At 40.9% G+C, this 20836-nt stretch overlaps 1 protein-coding gene across 1 annotated transcript in view; it reads right to left on the bottom strand.

Moving 5' to 3' along the window:
- Positions 1 to 451: 451 nt before the first annotated feature.
- TRPA1 (transient receptor potential cation channel subfamily A member 1) overlaps positions 452 to 20836 on the bottom strand; it is a 74145-nt gene continuing 53760 nt past the window's right edge. Inside the window, exons 17-27 of the mRNA XM_075920527.2 lie at positions 19386 to 19484; positions 17738 to 17808; positions 17032 to 17179; positions 13743 to 13832; positions 13348 to 13517; positions 11586 to 11715; positions 9928 to 10110; positions 8643 to 8711; positions 3191 to 3301; positions 2251 to 2348; positions 452 to 1577 (exon numbers count right to left, since the gene is read on the bottom strand). Of these exons, the coding sequence (XP_075776642.2) occupies positions 1379 to 1577; positions 2251 to 2348; positions 3191 to 3301; positions 8643 to 8711; positions 9928 to 10110; positions 11586 to 11715; positions 13348 to 13517; positions 13743 to 13832; positions 17032 to 17179; positions 17738 to 17808; positions 19386 to 19484 (1368 nt within the window). The 3' untranslated portion in view covers positions 452 to 1378. The remainder of the gene's footprint in view (positions 1578 to 2250; positions 2349 to 3190; positions 3302 to 8642; positions 8712 to 9927; positions 10111 to 11585; positions 11716 to 13347; positions 13518 to 13742; positions 13833 to 17031; positions 17180 to 17737; positions 17809 to 19385; positions 19485 to 20836) is intronic.

Genomic DNA, 20836 nt, shown 5'->3' with positions numbered 1-20836 from the left:
GTGAGAACAGAGAGCCTGTTTCTTTCCCTGTTCTCTTTCAGCAGCACTGCCGTGTCAAGTAGAATGAAGATGAGCAGATACTAACTAGCTCCAGCTCTGGTCGATAGCCAGTTCTGGGTTAAAATTATTGAGTGAGATGATGACCCCCATTGAAATCACGTAATGTCATCTGTGCTACCTCACCCCAGGCAGTTTTACAGCACAAATGCCATTAATTTGCATGGATGCTCCCTGCCTTTTGTGTGGATTAGTGAGGTTCTACATTGTATAGCATCATTCCCAGTACTTAGTTCACCATTACCTAAATAAGAAGGTATTCTTTAGAGAATGAGTAAAATCGTGCAAACCTAAAATATGTCTGAACACAAAGGCAGAGCCCTGAGAGCAACAACCAAATCCAGACAATTAATTTATTATCTCTATTTGTGATATTGAAAATACACCACAGCATTTCAACAGTTCAGTTTAATTAATGTTTATGCATACATACAGGTATACTACTGTATTCCACATAATACATGTTATATTCTGTAAATAAATAACAGGACCCAAAGTGCAGATTAAGCTAATAAGAGTGTTAGGTATATCTAAGATGCAGCCGAGACTGCTTCCCAACCCAGGTAAACACATATAGGCTAGCTTTGCTAGGCTTGGGCTAGGTACCCAGTGAGATGGGCAGGTTTGGACTCAGTTGGCTAGCCTGAACCACTCCTCTTACAGCCACAGACACACTGCCATTTCTAACACACTACCTGGAGCAGCAGTAGCGTGTTGGTATACCTGCACTGGAAAGCAGCAGGCCAATTTCAGGATAGACAAACTTTCAATATACTATATATAAGGGACAGTAGTTCAAAGCGATTCACAGAGCTAAATGTAGCACTCTGCTATAAGTACATCCCTGAATACATATCTCATGACAAAATCTGGCCCTTCAGTTGCACAACAGATTCACAATCTTACATTTACTTGGTACCTTTCAGGGCCTGATCCTGCAGTCCTTACTCAGTCAAAACTCCCAATTAAATCAGCCTGGCTCAACTTCTTGTTTTACATTAAATTATTTTTTACATAAAGTGACTCCTTTCCTCATCTTACCTAAAAAGTCAGATGATTATAGGAATTAGTATGCTTTGAATGCTTCAAAAAGATGTTCATAATAGCAAAACAGGTCAGTAAATAGAGAGTTAAGAGATTTATTGTATCTCTGGAAACTCTAATTGGGAACCTGTTCTATACTTACGTACATGATGTGAGTCCCATTAACATTACACATGGGCATTAAAGATAGGAAATCCTAAAGTGAAGCAATTTTATAGGTAATAATAAATGATGTGATAGTCACATTCAGAAAGAGTTGTTTTAAGCTGTGCTACATCTAAGGACATTTTGATTTTACAGCTTTTAACACAGTATCCCATTTACTGTTCATGTGTTCTAACTGCTGTTTCCTAAACTTATGCTGAAATAAATCATTACTGTCTTCATCCCCAGCTTCTGATACTATCTCCATTTTCTGTATGATCAGTTTAATGAGCTCATGCTGTTTTTCCAAGAGTGTTGACATATCCTTAAGCCTAAAATAGAGAAGTGTATACAGAGTAAATTTTATAATTTAGTTTTACACCAAGTTTCATAAAATTATAAACTTTCTAGACACAAAAGACTTACTAGAACATCAAGTTTACTTCTCTTCCAAGAAAAAATAAGATATTAACTGTCCTCCATGAGCTACTGAATGAGTGTCTAGAAAAATTCATTGGTGATCCAGTGATAGAACAGTGATTTTCAGACTGAGACTTGGAAACTGTAAGTGGCTCTTTAATGTGTCTCATGTGCCTCTTTGCAGCACATATTAAAGAAAAATATATAGTTTAATTAACCAATGTAAATTATTAACCAGTCAGGGTGCTTTTACTGTTATTAACCATTGTAAAATACTGAAAAGAGTCAGTCGTTTTCCTGTGAGAATGTTATTTATACACATATATTACTTCTCACAGCAAAATTATTGACGAAATACATAGTAGATGAAGCAATACATTCACATGACTGTGGTTCTCTTGGTTAATGTCGATTGCTTATTTGGCTCCTGAACCACTGAGATCTGAGCATCACTGGCACAGAAAATGGAAGAGCTGTTTTCAAGTCCCTGCCCTGTAAAATTAAATCTAAGTGCTAAGACACTGACTTAATTGAAAACATTCACAATGCTGATTCTAATTTTTAGTGCAAAAAAAAAATCAATACCTGTATTTCTGCTTCAAGATTTCCAGTTCTAAAGTTGTGTCAGCACTCTGAGCATCTGTGACAGAGTCTTCATAACCAAAGCAATAGTTAAACACACTCTAAAGAAGAAAGAACTATCAGATATTACAGTGAGGTGCAAAACCCTTAGGGAATGTATACACTACAGGACAAAGTTGAATTAAGCTACGCAACTTCAGCTATGTTAATTATGTAGCTGAAGTCGAAGAAGCGTAACTTGGCTTTTGGCACTCTCTATACTGCAGGAAGTCGAAGGAAGAACACTCTCCCTTTGACTTCCCTTACTCCTCGTGAAAGCCGGGTTACTGGCATCGACTGGAGTATGCCCTTTCACTCCAAATTAGCTGTCTTAACTAGACTGCTAATTTGAACCCTGGAAGATCAACAGAGGCAACTTCAATCATCCTCTGTAGTGTAGGCATGCTCTTACATAGATTAAAGAGAGGCAGAAAGCTGTCCTCCCCAGAGTGAAAGCTGCAGCTTCTATTATGAAGCTATATTTTAGCTCCCTTATAACTTTGGCTTAGAAAATGTATTTGGCCTGAAAACAGCCAAATTCACTTTGCCAGCAAAAGAACATGTCCCCCCAAAGTCTGCAGGTCATTGAACTGTTCCCTTGTTTGTACTATATTATTTTATCTCATATTTCTTTGCTTTCCCCTGCCAAGCTTCCCACAGAGTTACACTTCCTTGCTTAATCACAACTTGATTTTTGTTGTTGTGCATAGTTTGAGGTCTAATCCTGCTCTCAGTGATGTCAATGGAAGATTTTGCCATTAACTTTAATGAGGGCAAAATTTTATCTTCTGATCCAAATCCTGCACCCAGCAAAGTTAATAGCAACCGTTCTATTCCCTTCAGTCTGTGAAAAACAGAGCCCCAAGTGTGCGTCAGCATTTTCTTCTAAAATACATCAACTTACCATGAATCCACAGTATCTTGGCCTATTAGGATACACGGTGATTGATTCCTGGTCCACCCGACTTAGGAACCAGTACGGCAGCTTCTTTTCTAAATTCGTGTGAAGATTGACCTAAACATATTTTTGCATTTAGATTAGTAATTACAATAGCATAGCATTGTTCTCTTTATATCAATATACATGATTTGAATTATGTAAATGCCCTTCATCTCACCAATATTTTATTCAATGTAGTAATAGATTAAAAATAAACTTTTGCTTCATTGTTTTGAAATGTAAACCTTCATCCAATGCAGAATATATAAGGCTGGTTTGTTATAGCCAAAAAGAGGAAAAGCCATGTGTTGCAAAATAATGTAAGTGTAAACTATTCATAGAGAATGAATGTAAAAAGTCACTGAAGACACTTCTTTAGTGGATGCAGGGTGGGCAGGGAAACATCTGGATGGTTTGCAAAGCTCGGTTCCAAAGCTCCAGGAGAGGATGGATGACTTTGTGCCTTAGGCTGTAGTTAAAGATTTCAGAAACCTGGATCTCGTGCTCTGCCACAGACAGTGTGTGACCTTGGCCAATCACTTACTGTCTGTGCCTCAGTTCTCCATTTGCAGAATAGGAATAATAGCAATCCCCTGCTTTGCAGTGGTACTGTAAGGGTAAATACAATAATTATAGGCTCTCAAAGACTCTAGTAATGAGGATTATGTAAGTAGCTAAGATAGAGAGACTAGTATTGAGGGTTTCAGTGGGAGTCAGGAAGGATTATGCAGTTGTCTCAAGGTTAGATGAGAGATGATTTCCATCACTTGAAGAAGCTGGGTTTGCAAGACTGGGAATGGTAGGGTATTAGAAGAGATTCTGCAATTGGTTTGTGGTTGGGTATTTGTCACTCTGGTAGAATTGAGATCATTCAGTAGTTGAAGTAGGTATTATGATGCGCTGACACGTATGAGTCTGTGACAGGGCCCCTGTAAGGGAGCCCAAGCTGCCTTGTGCAAAACCAGGAGGAATTCACCCCGGTTTGATTCAGGGCTCTCTTGACCCTTTTACACCACTGCTGCTGAGTAATGATTCCCTCTGTGATGGGATATACAAACTCCTGTGCCCGAAGGAGTTATTGGGATAAAACTGTAGCCAAGTGGCTTGCCCCTTCAGGCCTACGGAGTATGCTCCAGCTCAGAGGGGAAGAACTTGGAGAGAGCTATTGAACAAGAGTGCTGGAGAAATCTCACTGTGAGACCAGTTGGGGCTGAAGATTTAGTTGTCTTTTTTTGGGGGGGGAGGGTTATCTTATATTGAACTTGGAGATTTTGTTGGAGACGGTAGGAGTGACCCAGTGAGGTAGGAAGCTCTCCAAAGCACTCCTAAGCATACCTATATTCACATGTTATGCATGACTTTAATATTTGGCTTGTGAAGTATCATTTGAAAACAAATAACACAGGTGAATAATATCACTGTGAAATACATATGGCAATGTTATGTGACATTATGAAGTATCTGTGATGTCACCAAAACATATTTAAGACCAGGCTGCTACATCTAGATAAAGGTAATAAACAAATGAATGTGGGTTTATCTTAATTTACATACCGTAAAACTCCATTAGTCTGGCATCCAATGCTCTGGGACTCCTGATGGTCCGGCACCATCAGGAACCCGGAAGTGCTGGGGCAGCCGGACAGGCTTCCCCAATTCAGCTGATGTTGAAACTGACCAGCAGCTGAATCGGGGAAGCCGGGAGCAGAGCAGCTGGGGTGCTGCTGGGTTGGTCTCGTAGAGCTGCCCCTCGGGGCTGCGGGACCAACGCGGCAGCACCCCAGCTGCTCTTGGGGACGCCTGGGGCAGAGCAGCTGGAGTGCTGCCATGTTGGTCCCGCAGCACCAAAGGACGGCGCTGCGGGACCAACCCGGCAGCACTCCAGCTGCTCTGCCCCAGGCGTCCCCAAGAGCAGCTGGGGTGCTGCTGGGTTGGTGCCGTAGCGCCGCCCCTCAGCGCTGCGGGACCAACCAGGCAGCACCCCAGCTGCTCTATTGCAGCCATCCCCGATTCAGCTGCTGCTGAAACTGACCAACAGCGGCTGAATCAGGGACGCCTGGGGCAGAGCCGGACTATCGTAAGGGGGGGCTATGAGGGGTCTGGGGTGGCATCCCCTCCCACCCCACTCCAGACCCCTCATAGACCCCCCTTCTGATAGTCTGGCATATCTGATAATCCGGCACCCCCTGGGTCCTAAAGGTGCCGGATTATCGGAAGTTTACTGTACAGGCAGTCCCCGACTTACATGGATCCGACTTACGTCGGATCCCTAGATACGAACGGGGTGAGGCAACTCCCGCACATGCGCAGCAGCATTCCCGGGGCTCGCTCACCTGGGTCCTAGGATCCTCCTTCTCCTCGGGCCGGCTCCGACTGGGGTCCCGCAGAGCTGCCGGGCAGAGGAAAAGTGCCTCCCCACGCCCGCTGCCCCCCACCCCCCCCTGCCAGCAACAGGCTGCCCCCTCCCCTGAGCAACAGGCTGCCGAACAGACAAAAGCAGCCTCTCTGCCCCTCCTCCCCTCTATACATGCCGGGCTCCCGGAGCGCAGCAGCGTCCCTGGGGCTCGCTCACCTGGGTCCTAGAATCCACCTCCTCCTCCTCTTCGGCCGGCTCCAACTAGCCTCTGCCTGCAGCAGCTGGCCACAGGGACAGGGATCCCGCAGAGCTGCCGGGCAGAGGAAAAGTGCCTCCCCACGCCCGCTGCCCTTCCCCCGCGGCCTCGCATCCTGCACGCCTCCCCCCTCCCTCCCTGCCAGCAACAGGCTGCCGAACAGCAGACAAAAGCAGCCTCTCCGCCCCTCCTCCCCCTATACCTGCTGGGCTCCCTGGGCAAACAAAGACTCCACCAAAACAAACAAAGTGCTGGCCTCATTGTGTTAGCAAAAAAAGGACCCTCCTCCTAGAACCCTGGGTGGTGTGTGGAAATAAAGCTATTAGCTCAAAGCATGGTGCAGAGCTGTTTGGTATTTGATGAGTTACTCCTTTAGTCCTGAGTTTGTCACAGGGACAGAAATAGATGTGAAATCTTCTGAACAGGGGAACAGACAGCAAAACAAACATTAGAGGGGAGTTAACCTTTCCCTATGCTATCCAAAACTAAAAAAAATATTTGGCTAGAGTTTCCCCTACAATATGTACCAGTTCCGACTTACATACAAATTCAACTTAAGAACAAACCTACAGTCCCTATCTTGTACGTAACCCGGGGACTGCCTGTACTAGCAATAATCAAAGCCAACAAGCTAAACTAGCGGGGGTTCTCCTGAGAGTGAACCGAGGAGAGACAGAATTAAAATGTTTCCTGCCCCCCAGAGAGACACAGAAGCCTGGGTCTTCAGGAGGCATTTGACTTCAGGACAGAGACATCCCTTTGAGAATATAAAGGACTCCATCTTTATCCCATACCTGAGCAGATAAAGGAACCATGCTCTTTGTTTTCCATGTGATAGGCCCTGGCCAAAGGGTCTGGTCAGCCATGCTGGACAAAGAGTGAGTGAAGAGAAGACTATCTTGAGCAGAGTCTATAGTTTGTTAAGTTAGCTCTTAGCCGTCAGAAACCATATTGTTTTTACTGTTGTTTATTTGTAACCCATTCCATCTAGTCAGCAATAGCAGTTATTGTCTTCAGTGAACTCAAGAGTATTTGTCTGAGTGGGAGGGGGTGGCCCCAAAGAAATAATAACAGACTAAGAAATAAACTTCACCTCACAATTAACCAAGGACTTGTGTGACCTGCTGAGAGGTAACTCTTTGAGACTGTCATTAAACCATACGCAAACCAATGGACTAGTGGATTGGTTTAAAATAACCTTCTTCAAGAACTGCATCCACCCAAACCCCTGCTTTCAATCTTTAGTATCTCTAGCAAAAGAAATTCTTTTGGGAGTGATATTTCTTACACCATAAGCTAGCAGCAAAATTTTAAAATAAGTTTGATCATACTCAGTTCATCTAATTATGAATTATGTGAGCATCAAAAGCAAAAGGCTCCTCAAAAATAAGTATAGTTCTTTTGAGTATATTGCTTCTGCACACTTCTGGGATATATGCTGCAGCACAGTGAAGCTCTGGGAACTTTTTAGAGAGCAGTGCCAACCAGGGCCACATATGCATCCCCCTTTGACACTTGAGTTTCCGAATGTTCAAAACTGATACTACAAAATAGCTGCATGCTCCCGATCACCTTGGTTCCTTTCACCCAACTTTAGAGCCCTAGAGAAGCAGAACTCCAAGGTAGTGTGAGGATACAGAAACAATAACATCTAAGAACTACACTTTATGATAAGTAATCTTTATTTCTTCTTAGACAATTGCATATTCTGCATGGTTTCTACTTGTGGAAGTCTAATGCTCATACAACCTACAAGTAGGTGGGCAGGAGAGTTCAAAATAAACATGTGCAAAGAGCTCCAGCTAGCAGACCTGCAGATTTCTTAAGTGAAAACGTTACAAGTCATGCCCCTAAGCTGCCTTACCTGCAGTAACTAGCCCTAAGGTGCATGGCCCATCAGGCTGAGAGACATTTTGGTTATGCTGGTTCTCTGCAGGCACTTCCCTCAGCTCCCATTGGCCGGAAATGGTGAACTGCAGTCCCTGGGAGCAGCAGGGGGAAGTGCCTGCGGATGGTCAATGTAAACAAACTGTCTTATGGCCTGCCAGCAGATTACCCTGATGGGTCATGTGCCAAAAGTTTCCAATCCCTGTCCTAAGGGCTAGATTTTGAAAGGATTTTAGGCAACTAAAGATGCAGATAGCTCCCTTACTGAGCTTTCCATAAATGCATAAATGAGAGTTAAATGCTCCTGAATTTTTGAAAACTCCATCATCTGCATCTTTCGGTTCCTGTGTAACTTTGAAATAAGTTCCTTAGTTATTATTGTCAATAGTTATAGTAAGCAGGGTCGGAATCAATGAACCACATAATATGTCTCAATACTGGCCTCTGACCAATCAAGTGAGCCCCAAACATGTTGCAATGGATCTGGTGTCTTTTACATTTTCATGGATCTTTATCATTTCTAGGTTAATCAGATTCTCCTTTCAGAGGGAAAGCAATAAGTCCCCCAAATGACATTTACTGCTTTTGGCTTTTGTGTGCACATAACTTAAAATAGTCTAAATTGACTTTTGATTTTTTATCCATTCATTAGCTTAAACTATGAAAAATTTCATCCTATAAGGATTTTTTATAGTAATTCAAATGACCAAAGCTGGGATTTAAGATGGAATGCATTTGTCAACTTACCTAGTTTATAGAGATATTTGAATATAGTTTTACCATAGTGATGAAAATAATACTAAAAACCTCACTACAGACCAAGAATACTAATGCTAAATAAACCAGTTATTTCAAGGTGATATTTAAGCAATTATATCTGCTACTTACTCCCCACACACTGAACGTATACTACAAACCTGCATTGCAATCCTTTTCAGTGCAGCATATTTCTGCACCTCAGCAATGTCTCCAACAGCCAAACCAATCTAAAAGTACAAAATGGAATCAAAGACATATTTTAATTACATGATTTTTCACACTGGGTGGTTTAAATTATATAATTCACTTGTATAAAGAGCTGATAATCCTTTGGCTAAATCATATTGGATCAGCACAACACTTAACCACTAAACATAGAAGTTTTGTTCACATTTGAAATCCATAATCAAAAAAGTTAATGTTTATTTAATACTATTTTCATTTTCTTAGCAAATCTTATTTGGATGTCACTGATGCTCTTTATTACTACTAAAAACTTTTCAGAAACTTTCTTTAAAGTCCTTTTATTGCTGCTATAGAAGTATAAATTTACTACTGCGATCAACTGAAGCAGGATCAGGCCAACATCCTGTATAATAAAAATGTTGGTATCATTTGGTTCGACAATGTCCAGATAGAATTCATTTCCTATCAAAGAAGCTGTTTAATAGAGAAGGCAACGAAGATGTATTCAGTATTTTCTCTCTCACTTTGCTACCGTTCCAGTTTTCTGATCTTTTTTATTTACACCAGTACTATCATTTAGTGTTCAACAATGTTTCCAATGGGATAAGTGGTTCATTTATTTAATACAACCTACTGTGATTTGCTTAAACAATTCGTTTTAATATAGCTTTAAGAAAATGAAGCTGTAAATTACTATAGTAAGTGCTAGATCAGCAGTTCTCAACAGTGGGTCGCAACCCAAAGTGGATCGCAACCCAAAGTGGGTCGCAACCCTGTTTTAATAGGGTTCCATGGGTTATTGTAGACTTGTTGGGGCCCAGGTCTGAAGCCAAAGCCCGACACCCCCACCCAGGGCCCTGCTTCCTTCTCTGACCCCCTGTTTGGTGTACTGCTTCTTAAAAAAATCCCGGAGTACAGGATCCTTCAAAAAAGGCTTTATTTCCGTGGTTTCACTTTTGAAACAGTGTTTTTCAAAAGAAAGCCATGACGTGGTTATGAAAATAAAGCGCGGAAAATTCAAATCCCAGCTTCATTTGCAATTTTAATATGTTTAATTTACATCCCTCTTTCGAAAGAGGGATATAGTCTAGACATAGCCTTGATGTCTTATTTTAAGAAGTCATGTCGCTAACTAACGAACGGTATTTGCTGTAAATCAGTGCACACATACACAAATTATCCTATCCAATAAATTATGTGTATTGTATAAACAGCTATGTTCCCAAATCTCCGTATTTTATTCTATGAAATACTTACCAACAAGTTCATAAGAAGAATTGGAATAAGCAGGGTGAAGATAATGAGAACTGCATAACTCAGGAAGGGATAGGGCAAATTATTACTTAGAAGCGGATCAAGAAAAGCCTCATGATAATTAATATCTCCCAGCATCATAGCAAATGTCTGCATTACAGAAAGGAGGGGAGTCTTGTAATGGTGCTGAAAAAAAAATGAAATCAATATTGGTTGTGGTCTATTTAAAATTTGCACACAGATCTGTAAAATTTACAAGTACAAAATAGAGTGAACCAAATCTTCCCCTGGTGTAAACTGCTGTAGCTCCAGTGATGGTTCAGCCTTGGAAAAACTAGTGTCCTAAAGACCATACCAATGATGTACTTCTAACTTGATCTTTATTTACTGTATGCACATAGGGACAAATTGGTCTCCCACCTCTGCTAGGAGTAAAAGTACTTCTGGCAATGGAATTTGAGAGTTTCTCTGCTGCACTGGGAAATACCTCTGTGCAAAAGCCTATTATGTCAACACATACCCCTTTATCAACCAAATTTGTAATTTCATGCAAAAATGGTCCCAAGTTCATTTAATAAGGCCTATGGTATTTTCCATACAATTCTGTTAACTAGTATTAAACATGTTACCACTCTTCAATTCTTAACTAATCGAATCAAGTGTCAGCCTTTCCATTATTTCACCTAAGATCAATGTCAATGTACAACTATCTAGGTAACTCTGTTTTTCCTATTTCAAATACAGGTTGCACCACCCTAAACCAGGACTCTGTCATCTGGTAATATCTGTGGTCCAGCAGAACTGTGGATGTTGTTAAACAAGAGAGCCCTAGGGCAGGAGGCCATCAGCTGAGAGCTCGCAAAAGGCAAGGCTGGTGGTAGCAGGGCCAGGTTCACAAGACCGGCAGTGGTAATAGGGATGTGGTAACGGGGCAGCCTGTGCATGCCTGCCCAGCAGCGGGGTTGTGCTGTGGCAGCCCAAGTGAGGCTGCGTGCTGGTTCAGCTGTGGGGACAGAGCCATGGCAGCCTGGATGGCAGGAAGGCCAGGCCACGGCAGCTCAGCAGTCCAATCGGGACTGCATGCCAGCTGGAAGAGGGATTGGTGTCACGGCAGCAGGATCAGGGTCAGGGCTGCTGTGTCGGCAGTGGGGCTGGAAAAGCAGGCATCAGGGCCAAAGAAGTCAGCGGCAGCGAGGAGCAGCAGGCTGAGGGGGCCAGAGGCAGAGGACCTTCCCTGGTCTGGAAAATTCAGGACTCAGGTCCCAAGAGTGCCAGACTAGTGAGGTCCAACCTCTACTGGCATCTTGTTAGCACTTCTCCAGATTTCTGGAACATCCCCAGAATATTAACAATTAACATAAACAATCCAGAGAGTTCCTTGTTCAAGTGTGGGGGAAGATCTGTGTGAGAAAAGAATCCCAATGTTGTGGAAGCCTAGGCAGCAATATATTTGTATGTTTTTTCTTTGATAGGGAAAAATAATAGCAGTGCCTTTTGGTCTCATTTGTGAATTATAATAAAGATTTTTCACTACATTGCAAATTATCCTTATTTTGACTTTTAAATCACCCATCAATTCTATTTACTAAATATCTAATTATAGAATACATACAAACAGGATTATTGACAACGACAGCAAATAACTATGACATCAATCTAACCTGTGAACATAGAAGGACAAAGAAGCTGAGTCCAAAGGCCAATATTAGAAAAAAGAACACAACAGCAATCCGAAGCAGAGTCCTCAGAATTTCCCAGAACATTACGATGTAGATTCCATAGTTTTCAAATCTAAGGAAATGATTGTAGATAAAAATTAACTACCATCAAATACTGCAATAAGTAATGTTTCCTGCCATATTTGTAAAGATGAGAACTCCCCATAACCACGCACTATGGCTGACCTATTGCTTCTAGGACAAATTTTTAAACAGTCAGTACATTTATCTAATTGCATGCACACAAAACTGGAAAAAGTCCAGTTTGTCTCAAGTTTAGAACACAGGGATTCTCTGATTTTTTAACACAGTGGATCACATTTTCATGGAAAGATTATTACCTCATGGCTTCCTTCTCTCTCATTCATTATCCCACTTCCTCTCCCATCAAAGACAAAGGAGTCACCCCAATGTAAAATGAATAAACTGAGAAGATAGTCAGGCCTGTTATGTTAGGTAACTAAGGGTATATCTACAAAGCATTCCTCCGAGAGAGAGGAATGCAAATGCAGACAAACAAAATTGCAAATGAAATGCAGATTTGAATTTCCCGCATTTCATTTGCATCATCGCAGCCAGCTGCTTTTTCAAAATACCCTATTTTGAGATAAAAAATGCTGTTTAAACATGGTTATTTAGAGAAAAAACCCTTCTTTCAAAATAACCCTTACTCCTTATAAAATGAGGTTTAAGGGTAATTTTGAAAGAAGGGTTTTTTCTCGAAATAACCGCATCTAAACAGCGTTTTTTATCTCGAAATAGGATATATCGAAAAAGTGGCCAGCCGCAATTATGCAAATGAAGCATGGGAAATTCAAATCCGTGCATTCACAATTTTGTTTGTCTGCATTTGCATTCTTCTCTCAAAGGAGGAATGCAGTGTAGACATACCCTAAATGTTTCTGCTTGTGCACAAAACCGAAAGTGCTTTGAATAATGGAAGCAATTCACCAGGGAAAAGAAGGCTGGCTGAGAAGTTAGGGTACCAGTCTTGGCTGTAGAAAACTCAGACTCAACTTCTTGTTTTATCATAGACTTGTATGATCCTTAGCCAGCAATTTAGACCTGGCCCATATTTAAAAACTAGATTATGTTGGTCAGGGCTGTGAAAAGCTTTGTAAGCTGTGCAAGATAATTAGGTCAAGTTAAACTCCAGTGTAGATAAAGCTATTGCCTCTCAAACAGATAGATGTAGAAAGTGTTTATGCTACGGCACTGCAGTGCCAAAATTATATTGCTGCAGTAACTCTAGCATAGATCGTTACAGTATATCTAGTCCTGCAAACAGGCATGTAGATATTAAAAATATCCAGTCTGGCACTCTCTAGTCCAGCACACTCTGGTCTGGCATGATTTTAGTTAGTTGAATGTCCACTTATCATGGGTGTGGCCAAGATTCCCTTGGTCCCATAAAGTTTGTTTACAGCCACCGCTTCTGGCTCTCAGTGTTCTGTGCTGTTATTTAGCTCTAATTTATCTCTCAATGTCTCCTAAGAGCCCAGCAAGCAGTGGAAGTGTTGGTAATGCTGCTAGACAATACTGACCACCTGTGGTTCAGCAAATACTCTCAATCAGCACCAGTCAGGTCCCAAAGGTGCTAGACTAGAGAGGTTCAACCTGTACTATGATTTTACCCAGGACATTTCTCCCACTGAATTAAATGTGTATTTTCTAAATATTTGTAGGATCAGGACTGAAATTTTACCTCTGAAGATAAAGCAAAAAGTTCATCCAAGATAAATATACCGCAATTGCTCCACATTCCCACTGCAAGTGAGCTGGGATATTAACAAATAAGGAAGACACAAACATTATGCTTGAAGTATAAATTGTCCAGTCTAATAGATTAGAGCAATCCAACAAGTACTTCAATTTCTAGGATTTAAATGAGAGAAAATATTAGTACACCAGCAAGTATGAAACTATTAAAAATAATAAATTATATATTTTATGTTTTCTGTCCTCTTAAGTTTTAATGTAGCTTAAGTATAACCCTGAGTTAGGATTTCCCTTCTACTAAGAGAAAAATCCAGCTGTATTTTAAATATCAAACACGTTATTACAAATAAATAGCGTATGATAACAATAATAAATATATACCTGTTGAAAGAGTTGAAATATCTCTTTGCAGATTCCAAATAAACTCATGACAAAAACTAAACACATACATACTCTTATGAAGTATGAATCCTGAAACAGAAACCACAAAGTCAACACAATAGTGAATAACAGAAACTTTGGCCCAGGTTCTAATTAGGGCACTCACATTGCATTGACAAGTCTGCTAGCTTTTCACAGAACAAGATTTTCAAGAAAATATCATTAAAAATAAGTAATAAAATGTTCTATTAATATTGATGATGAAATCCACTCCACCTGTATTGAGTTCAGATAATGAGGATCTATACTAGTGTTATATAGAGGGGTTCAAGAGGTGAAATCCAGCCCTACAACTCAGAGTCAATGAGCAGCATCGCTGTGCAGACCTTCTAGAGGTGTTATCTGAGCTATGGTCTTGTCTACACTATGCAGTGGAGCAATGCTGCAGTGCTCAATCCACCAGCTTCTGATTTATCACACTCTCTCGCCAGTGTGTCAACCGTTACCTGAAAGGATCAAATGAGTTTTAAATCTACATTATGGACCAAATTCTGCCTCACATACATTCTGCTGCCTCGGGCACTTGGCTCATACCGGTCATATCTTGCCTTCAGAGATGCTGTACGATTTTAAGAAAGAAGAAGACTTGGCTGCATATTCCAGCAATGTCCACAAGGTGTATAAGCCTTGGCAATAAATCACACAGAGAGCTACTGACTTACTGTATGACTTGTTTCTGGATGTTTGTGTCTCTGATCTCAGCAGCACACTATGTGTTGTAGATTTTCCTCCTAGGTACATTTAATCATTTTTAATTGTACTACAGGTTGGATATCTCTTATCCTTCACCTTCAGGACCTGACCGGTCCCAAATCAGGGAATTTGCTGGACTACAGATGGTTCCCTGCCACAGCTCCCAGCTACTGCCTCTACTAGCTGGGTGAGAGGAGGCAGAGGGACTCCTTCAAGCCCTGCTACCTGATGCCTCCACTGGACCGCCTGCCAGGCCCCAGCAGCCCACGCTGCCATAGGCTCCAGCACTGCGCTATCATGGGCTGCCTGGGGCTGGCTCTGGGCTGCTAAGGGCTAGGGCTCAGGTCCCAGCCATGTGGCAGCCTGCGGGCTCCAGACCCACTTCCACAGACTTTTTGGGGCTCCGCCACCATGCTCCCATGTGCTTCTGGGGCTTTCTCCAGCCCCAAACCTGGTCCCTCTGCTGTAGGCTGCTGAGAGCGTGGGAGTCCTGCCATGCAGCAGATTACAGGATCGGGCCCTGCTTCTACGGGCTGTCTGGAGCTCCAGCCCCACGCTGCTGGGGGCTGCCACCAGCCCCAGCCTTGGTCCTATTTCCATGGATTGCTGGGGGCTTTAGCTCCAGCCCTTTGCTGCCACAAGCTGTCACCGATCCTGTGCTGCTGTGGGATGCCCCAACCTGGTCCCAGTGCCTCAGGCTGTCGAGGGCTGCCTCCAGCTTCTACCCCCCCACTGCTTCAACCTGGCCCCTTCTGAATTGCCATTCTGCTACTAGACCACCGGGGTTCTCTGATCAAAGAGCAACCATGCACATATATGAGACACTCTGAAATGAACACTATTTTCAATGTTTTGGGGATTTTGTGGGGAGGTGATATTACAATATAATTTAGATCCTTCCCCCTCTTTTTCTGTTCCATTAGCTGATTTATATTCATCTTAATGTTCATTTTGGACATCACAGCATCACAAAAATAATATAAGCATGCAGTATTTTAAAATCATTGTTTCAGTTTTCTTAGAAACTTAAAAAGAAAGAAAGAAAAGAAGCAACATCACCATCATACCAATATGTTTTATATTCTTATTGTAACTTTCAACTCTATTTTTTAGTCCTAGGGTTCTTATTTCACCATAGTATAGCAACATCTATCCATTTTTCAAATTTCTTCCCCGCTTTAGTCTGTTGCTTTTTTTATGTGTAAAGCATGATGCTAACTCATGAGGCTGTATAAATAATGAATTCTAAACTATCTGTATCAATAGAATATTGAGAATACAGAGTTAATCATTCAAAAATCAGTAGATGAAAATGTAAGGTTGCATACACAAGTGTTACTTATGGGTATGTGTTCTGATTAAGTCTATTATGTGATAACATTCTACTTCCTGATTAGGATATCATAAATATTGTTGCTCAGCAGCCTTTCCTCAACATTTTTATAATTTACAAAGTTCATGGGGGTCGTGGAAAGAACCTTGAAAAGGAAGCCTGAAAATCCTGGAAATATGTGCAGGAGACTTTTTTTAACCCCTTGCAAAAGGAATATAGGATGAGGGAATGGGTTAGCAGTATTTCTATACTACATTTTTCACTATAGCTATGGCTGACTTACTTATGCAGAAGTACAACCCTTCTTACCTGCATCCTTTCTGAGCTTAATGCAAAATGTACTATGCTTGTGAAGCCTGTCTAAGTCAAAGACACAAAACATGGCCAATGAAAACTCAGTGTTCACCTGAATACTCAAAAGTACTCCTTAATTATGAATATATCCAAGCCAGATTTCAATCTTGCAACTTTGAACATCACCCATTTTGCCACTTTTTCTTTTTGTATTTATTGTTTTCAGTCACTTCACACATAAAAACAGCTTTTAATCCCTTTTGTTCAAACTCTGCCTTAGGGCAGAAACTGAAACTAAAAAAAATGTGCCCAAGAGATAACATTTTCATAAAATGAGTAAAAATAGGGAATTAGAATTGAAAACAGGGAATCAGCACTGAAACAATAGGAGTTACCACTCGCATTCCAGAACAATAGCAGCATGAGAATAGATAGTTTGGATGTACAGGCAGTCCTCGGGTTACATGGATCCGACTTACATCAGATCCCTACTTACAAACGGGGTGAGGCAACCCCGCACTAGCTGCTTCCCCCCAGCAGACTAGGGAGACGCGAAGCTAGCGCCTCCCCCCCAGCAGACCAGGGAGACGCGGAGCGGCTTTTCTCAGCAGACACCTCAGCTTGAGAATAAAGGACTGAGGGAAGTGAGGTGTGGGAGAATAAAACTGAGCTCTGGAGAAATGTTTGGCTAGAGTTTCCCCTACAATATGTACCAGTTCCGACTTACATACAAATTCAACTTAAGAACAAACCTACAGTCCCTATCTTGTACGTAACCCGGGGACTGCCTGTACATGTTTTATAATGATATGGCCTTATTGTTGCTAATAATTTTAGAAAACCATTTCAATTCTCATATCACCTTGTTTTAAATTGATAATTATATTGTGATTAAATTAAAAATAGTACCTCATACTCAAATGGTCCTGTTTGGTGGGAGTCTGTTGCATTGGAGGGCATTCCTGGCTGTATGCGGGTTATCAGAAGAGTCAGAGGCACGAGACCTAGAGAATATATGCCGAGGTTCATAATATGTGCTCGGAACCCATAGGCCATCCTGGCAAGTGAAAAATGAAGATAGTTTGTATTTGGAAGGTTGTATTTCCAGTGGTCTTTTTGTGATCATGGGTTGCAGCCATGGAAATACAACTGTATAAATATTCTTAGCGACTGGCCTTGCCCAGGAAGTTCAAAGCAAACAAAGGCTTAATGGCTGTCTTTATGGACTCTTGGCCCATCTCTGCTCTTATTTCCTTTAAAGTTAATGAAGTTGCACCAGATTATTTGTGATGGTAATGAAAATAAAACTTGTACCATTATAGAATGAGGTGAGTTTCTGCCTCTTGTAAATTAGAAAGAATCTGCAAGAATCTTCGCTAGCATCCAAGCAACCCTTTTATCTTATCTGCCAACAGTTGAAACATTCAAAGATTCTTATCAGGGTGAGTGGATGGGAATGAAACTCACTTTAATTCTAAATTTAAAATTATCTTTCATTATAAAAAATCTTTTCCATGGGAAATATAAAAGATTTTATAGTAAGTGTATGTTCTATTAAAAACCTAATTAAGAGATTGTAAACACTGCTTTAGTTATTCAATTCACAGATACATACCACTTCATGAGCAAATATTCTTTACATACAGGATGATTGAGAAGTTCCATGCGGTTATGACGTACCATAGCCTACAAAATGTGTAAACAGATGTGTCAAAATACAGTATATCTGCTTCAGGTGAGAGACCTAGTTACAAACCAATTTGTTTAGACTACTTATTTCAGTAAAATAAGATTCCATTTATCTGAGCATACATTATCCAGCTCTGTATTAACCATGGATGGGGAGTAGGGATGTAAAAAAACAGCTAGGCTATGTCTACACTGCAGGTTCTTGTGCAAGAACTTTTTGTGCAAGAGTTCTTGAGCAAAAAGTTCTTGCGCAAGACCACGTCTACACTGCCATGTGCTTTTGTGCAAGAGATGTGCTTTTGTACAAGAATGTCCATTGCAGTGTGGATGCTCTCGTGCACAAGAAAGCTCTGATGGCCATTTTAGCCATAGGGGTTTCTTGTGCAAGAAACCTCTGTTCCCGTCCACACTGCCTTCCTGAACAAGAGCTCTTGTACAAGAGGGCTTATTCCTTGTGGGAAGAGGAATAACTCTTGCACAAGAAGCCCTCTCTTCTGATGCTTTACTGTAAATGTACTTACGCAAGAACACACGTGCAGTGTAGATGCCCCGCAAGTTTTTGTGCAAGAATGGCTGTTCTTGTGCAAAAAGCCTTCAATGTAGACATAGCCTTAATGTAACCATGAAACCATTACACGTCTTAGCAGTTACACAGTTACTCGTGGAATGAGGAGTAACGGTAGTTCGAACTAGGAAGCCTAGTTCGAACTACCTAGTTCGGGCCGCGTGTAGCCGCGCGGCACGGGGTTCGAACGAGCGGGAATTTTAAAATGGCGGCGCCCCGCTTATACAAATGAAGCCCGGGAAATTCAAATCCCGGGCTTCATTTGCAATTGCGGTATGCCTACATTACCCCGCTAGTTCGAACTAGCGGGGTAGTGTAGACATACCCTTACATCCCTAGCTGATAGCAGGGGCCACCCATTCTTTAGTTTATCTTGATTTTCTGTTATCCAATCTGTCTGAGGGTCCAATTAGATTGGATTATTAGGGTTCCACTGTACTTTACATTAATTCTAGACTACTGCAATATATTTAAATTTTGCTTTTTAATCTAATTTTATTATGAATGAACTGGAAAAAAAACCTAAATATTCATTGAGCCTAATATTGTGTGAGAATATCAGAACTGGTTTTAGATCAATAAAACATTTTGCAATTTCAATGCAAAGAAAGGAAGGTGTGAGTACATCATGACCACATGATTCCTGGCCAGATCCTTTCCTTAGAAATGCTTTTTCGACAATTCTATTTCTATTTCAGAAATTGGGCACAACCGATGAAGGATGAGTTTGCTTAGTTATATGGATGTTCACATGCACTACACCCTTTTCAAAGTATATTTAAGTGCGTAAATAACTTCATAATTTCTATCTATATCTAACAACTAGTTAAAATATTTATTATATACATAATTTATAAGAACTTTGCCTGGAAGCTTAAAGCTCTAGTTTCAGCCCAATGTGCTTTCAAACGCTAAAACCCTGGAAAAGAAGGTTTAGAATAAAAAAAATTACCTTTAGCTCCAATAACACTAATTTAAAATATTTTAATAGTTAAAAAACAGAACTTACGTTTAGGGTGGTAAGAGGTTCGTAGACAATTTCTTCACCTGCCTTTATTTTTTTGTTAAGTATTAGTGGACACTGAAGATACCTGAAGTTATATTCAATCTATATAGTAAACACAAATGTTAGTGTGTGTTTATGACAATCTTGATGTAGCAATTAGGGATGTCAACGTGTAGATGACTACCGATAAGCCTGGACTTATCGATTAATCGTGTCATCTATACACATTCCCCTCCTTGCTGCCTCTGTATCAGAGGCAGCAGGGAGGGGGCAGGAAGGAGCCAGTGCTGGGGGGAGCCACCTTAAAAGGCAGTTCACCCACAGCACCAGCTCCGCGGAGTTGCCTGCCACCTCCTGCGCTGCTGCCTCTATGATAGAGAGGCTGCAGCGTGTGGGGCGGAAGGGGGTGCCACAAAGCAGCCTCTCTCCATGGCAAGCCCAAACCCCCTGAGGACAGAGGCTATGCCACCCTGTGCTGCTGCCTTTCTATCATAGAGAGACAGCAGAGTGAGGTGGCAGGGGGCTCTCAGAGGGGTGGAGCTAGGAGCATACTGGCTGCTGGTCCCACCCCCAGGGACTATCGCTAAAATGTAATTACATGACTATTCAGTTACATACTATCTAATATCCCTAGCGGCAATTCAATCTTGGTACATTGATATAAACAAAACACAAAATAACTAAATATTCAGAAAAATATATCTGATGTGGCAGAATAACTATCAACATGTATACTTTGTAATTTTCAGTCAGTAAAACTGCGATCTCAATGATCATCTACAATTACAGTACTATGAATTATCATAACTATCAGTAAAATAAATGGGATCTTAAAATATTCTGAAAGTGAAAATATTAAGATTTGTTAGTTTTATTTTATAGCATTGACTATAAGGTAAAAGTTATATAGGTAAAATAAGAAAAAACCCACACCATAATATATTTCCCAAACTATATATATATATATATCTGTTATTGACAAGCCGATATAAAAATTTACAAGAGTTGTTTTAATATAAATCCAAAATTAGTGCAATTGTAAAAGTAACTTTAAAATATATCTTCCTTTCTTGAATATCCATAAGGTGACTGCCTTTGTTTTACATTTTGAAAGAAGTAGGATGTGCCAATTTGCATAAATAGACCAAATTCAGGTTTGGAATAAGCACACAATAGTTAGAAAAACAACCCGGTTTAGACGGGAAATGAAGGCAAATATAAAAAATTAATACGTAACAAATGGAAGAAAGGGGAAGTTGATAGTAATGAGTAATCAGCTTTACATCAGCTTCTGTACCTAATGATTGTACCTAATGATTGAAAGATAGCTAACGTGACCCCAATACTTAAAAGGTCTCTACAAGTGATCCTGGCAATTACACACCATAAGTCTAACATCAGTACCAGGCAAATTAGTTGTAACTATAGTACAGAATAAAACTGTCACATGGATT

This window comes from Pelodiscus sinensis, chromosome 2, assembly GCF_052426305.1.
Source record: "Pelodiscus sinensis isolate ZL-2025 chromosome 2, ASM5242630v1, whole genome shotgun sequence".
In the NCBI taxonomy this organism is placed as follows: Eukaryota; Metazoa; Chordata; order Testudines; family Trionychidae; genus Pelodiscus; species Pelodiscus sinensis.
This window is presented reverse-complemented; position numbering and strand designations above follow the sequence as displayed.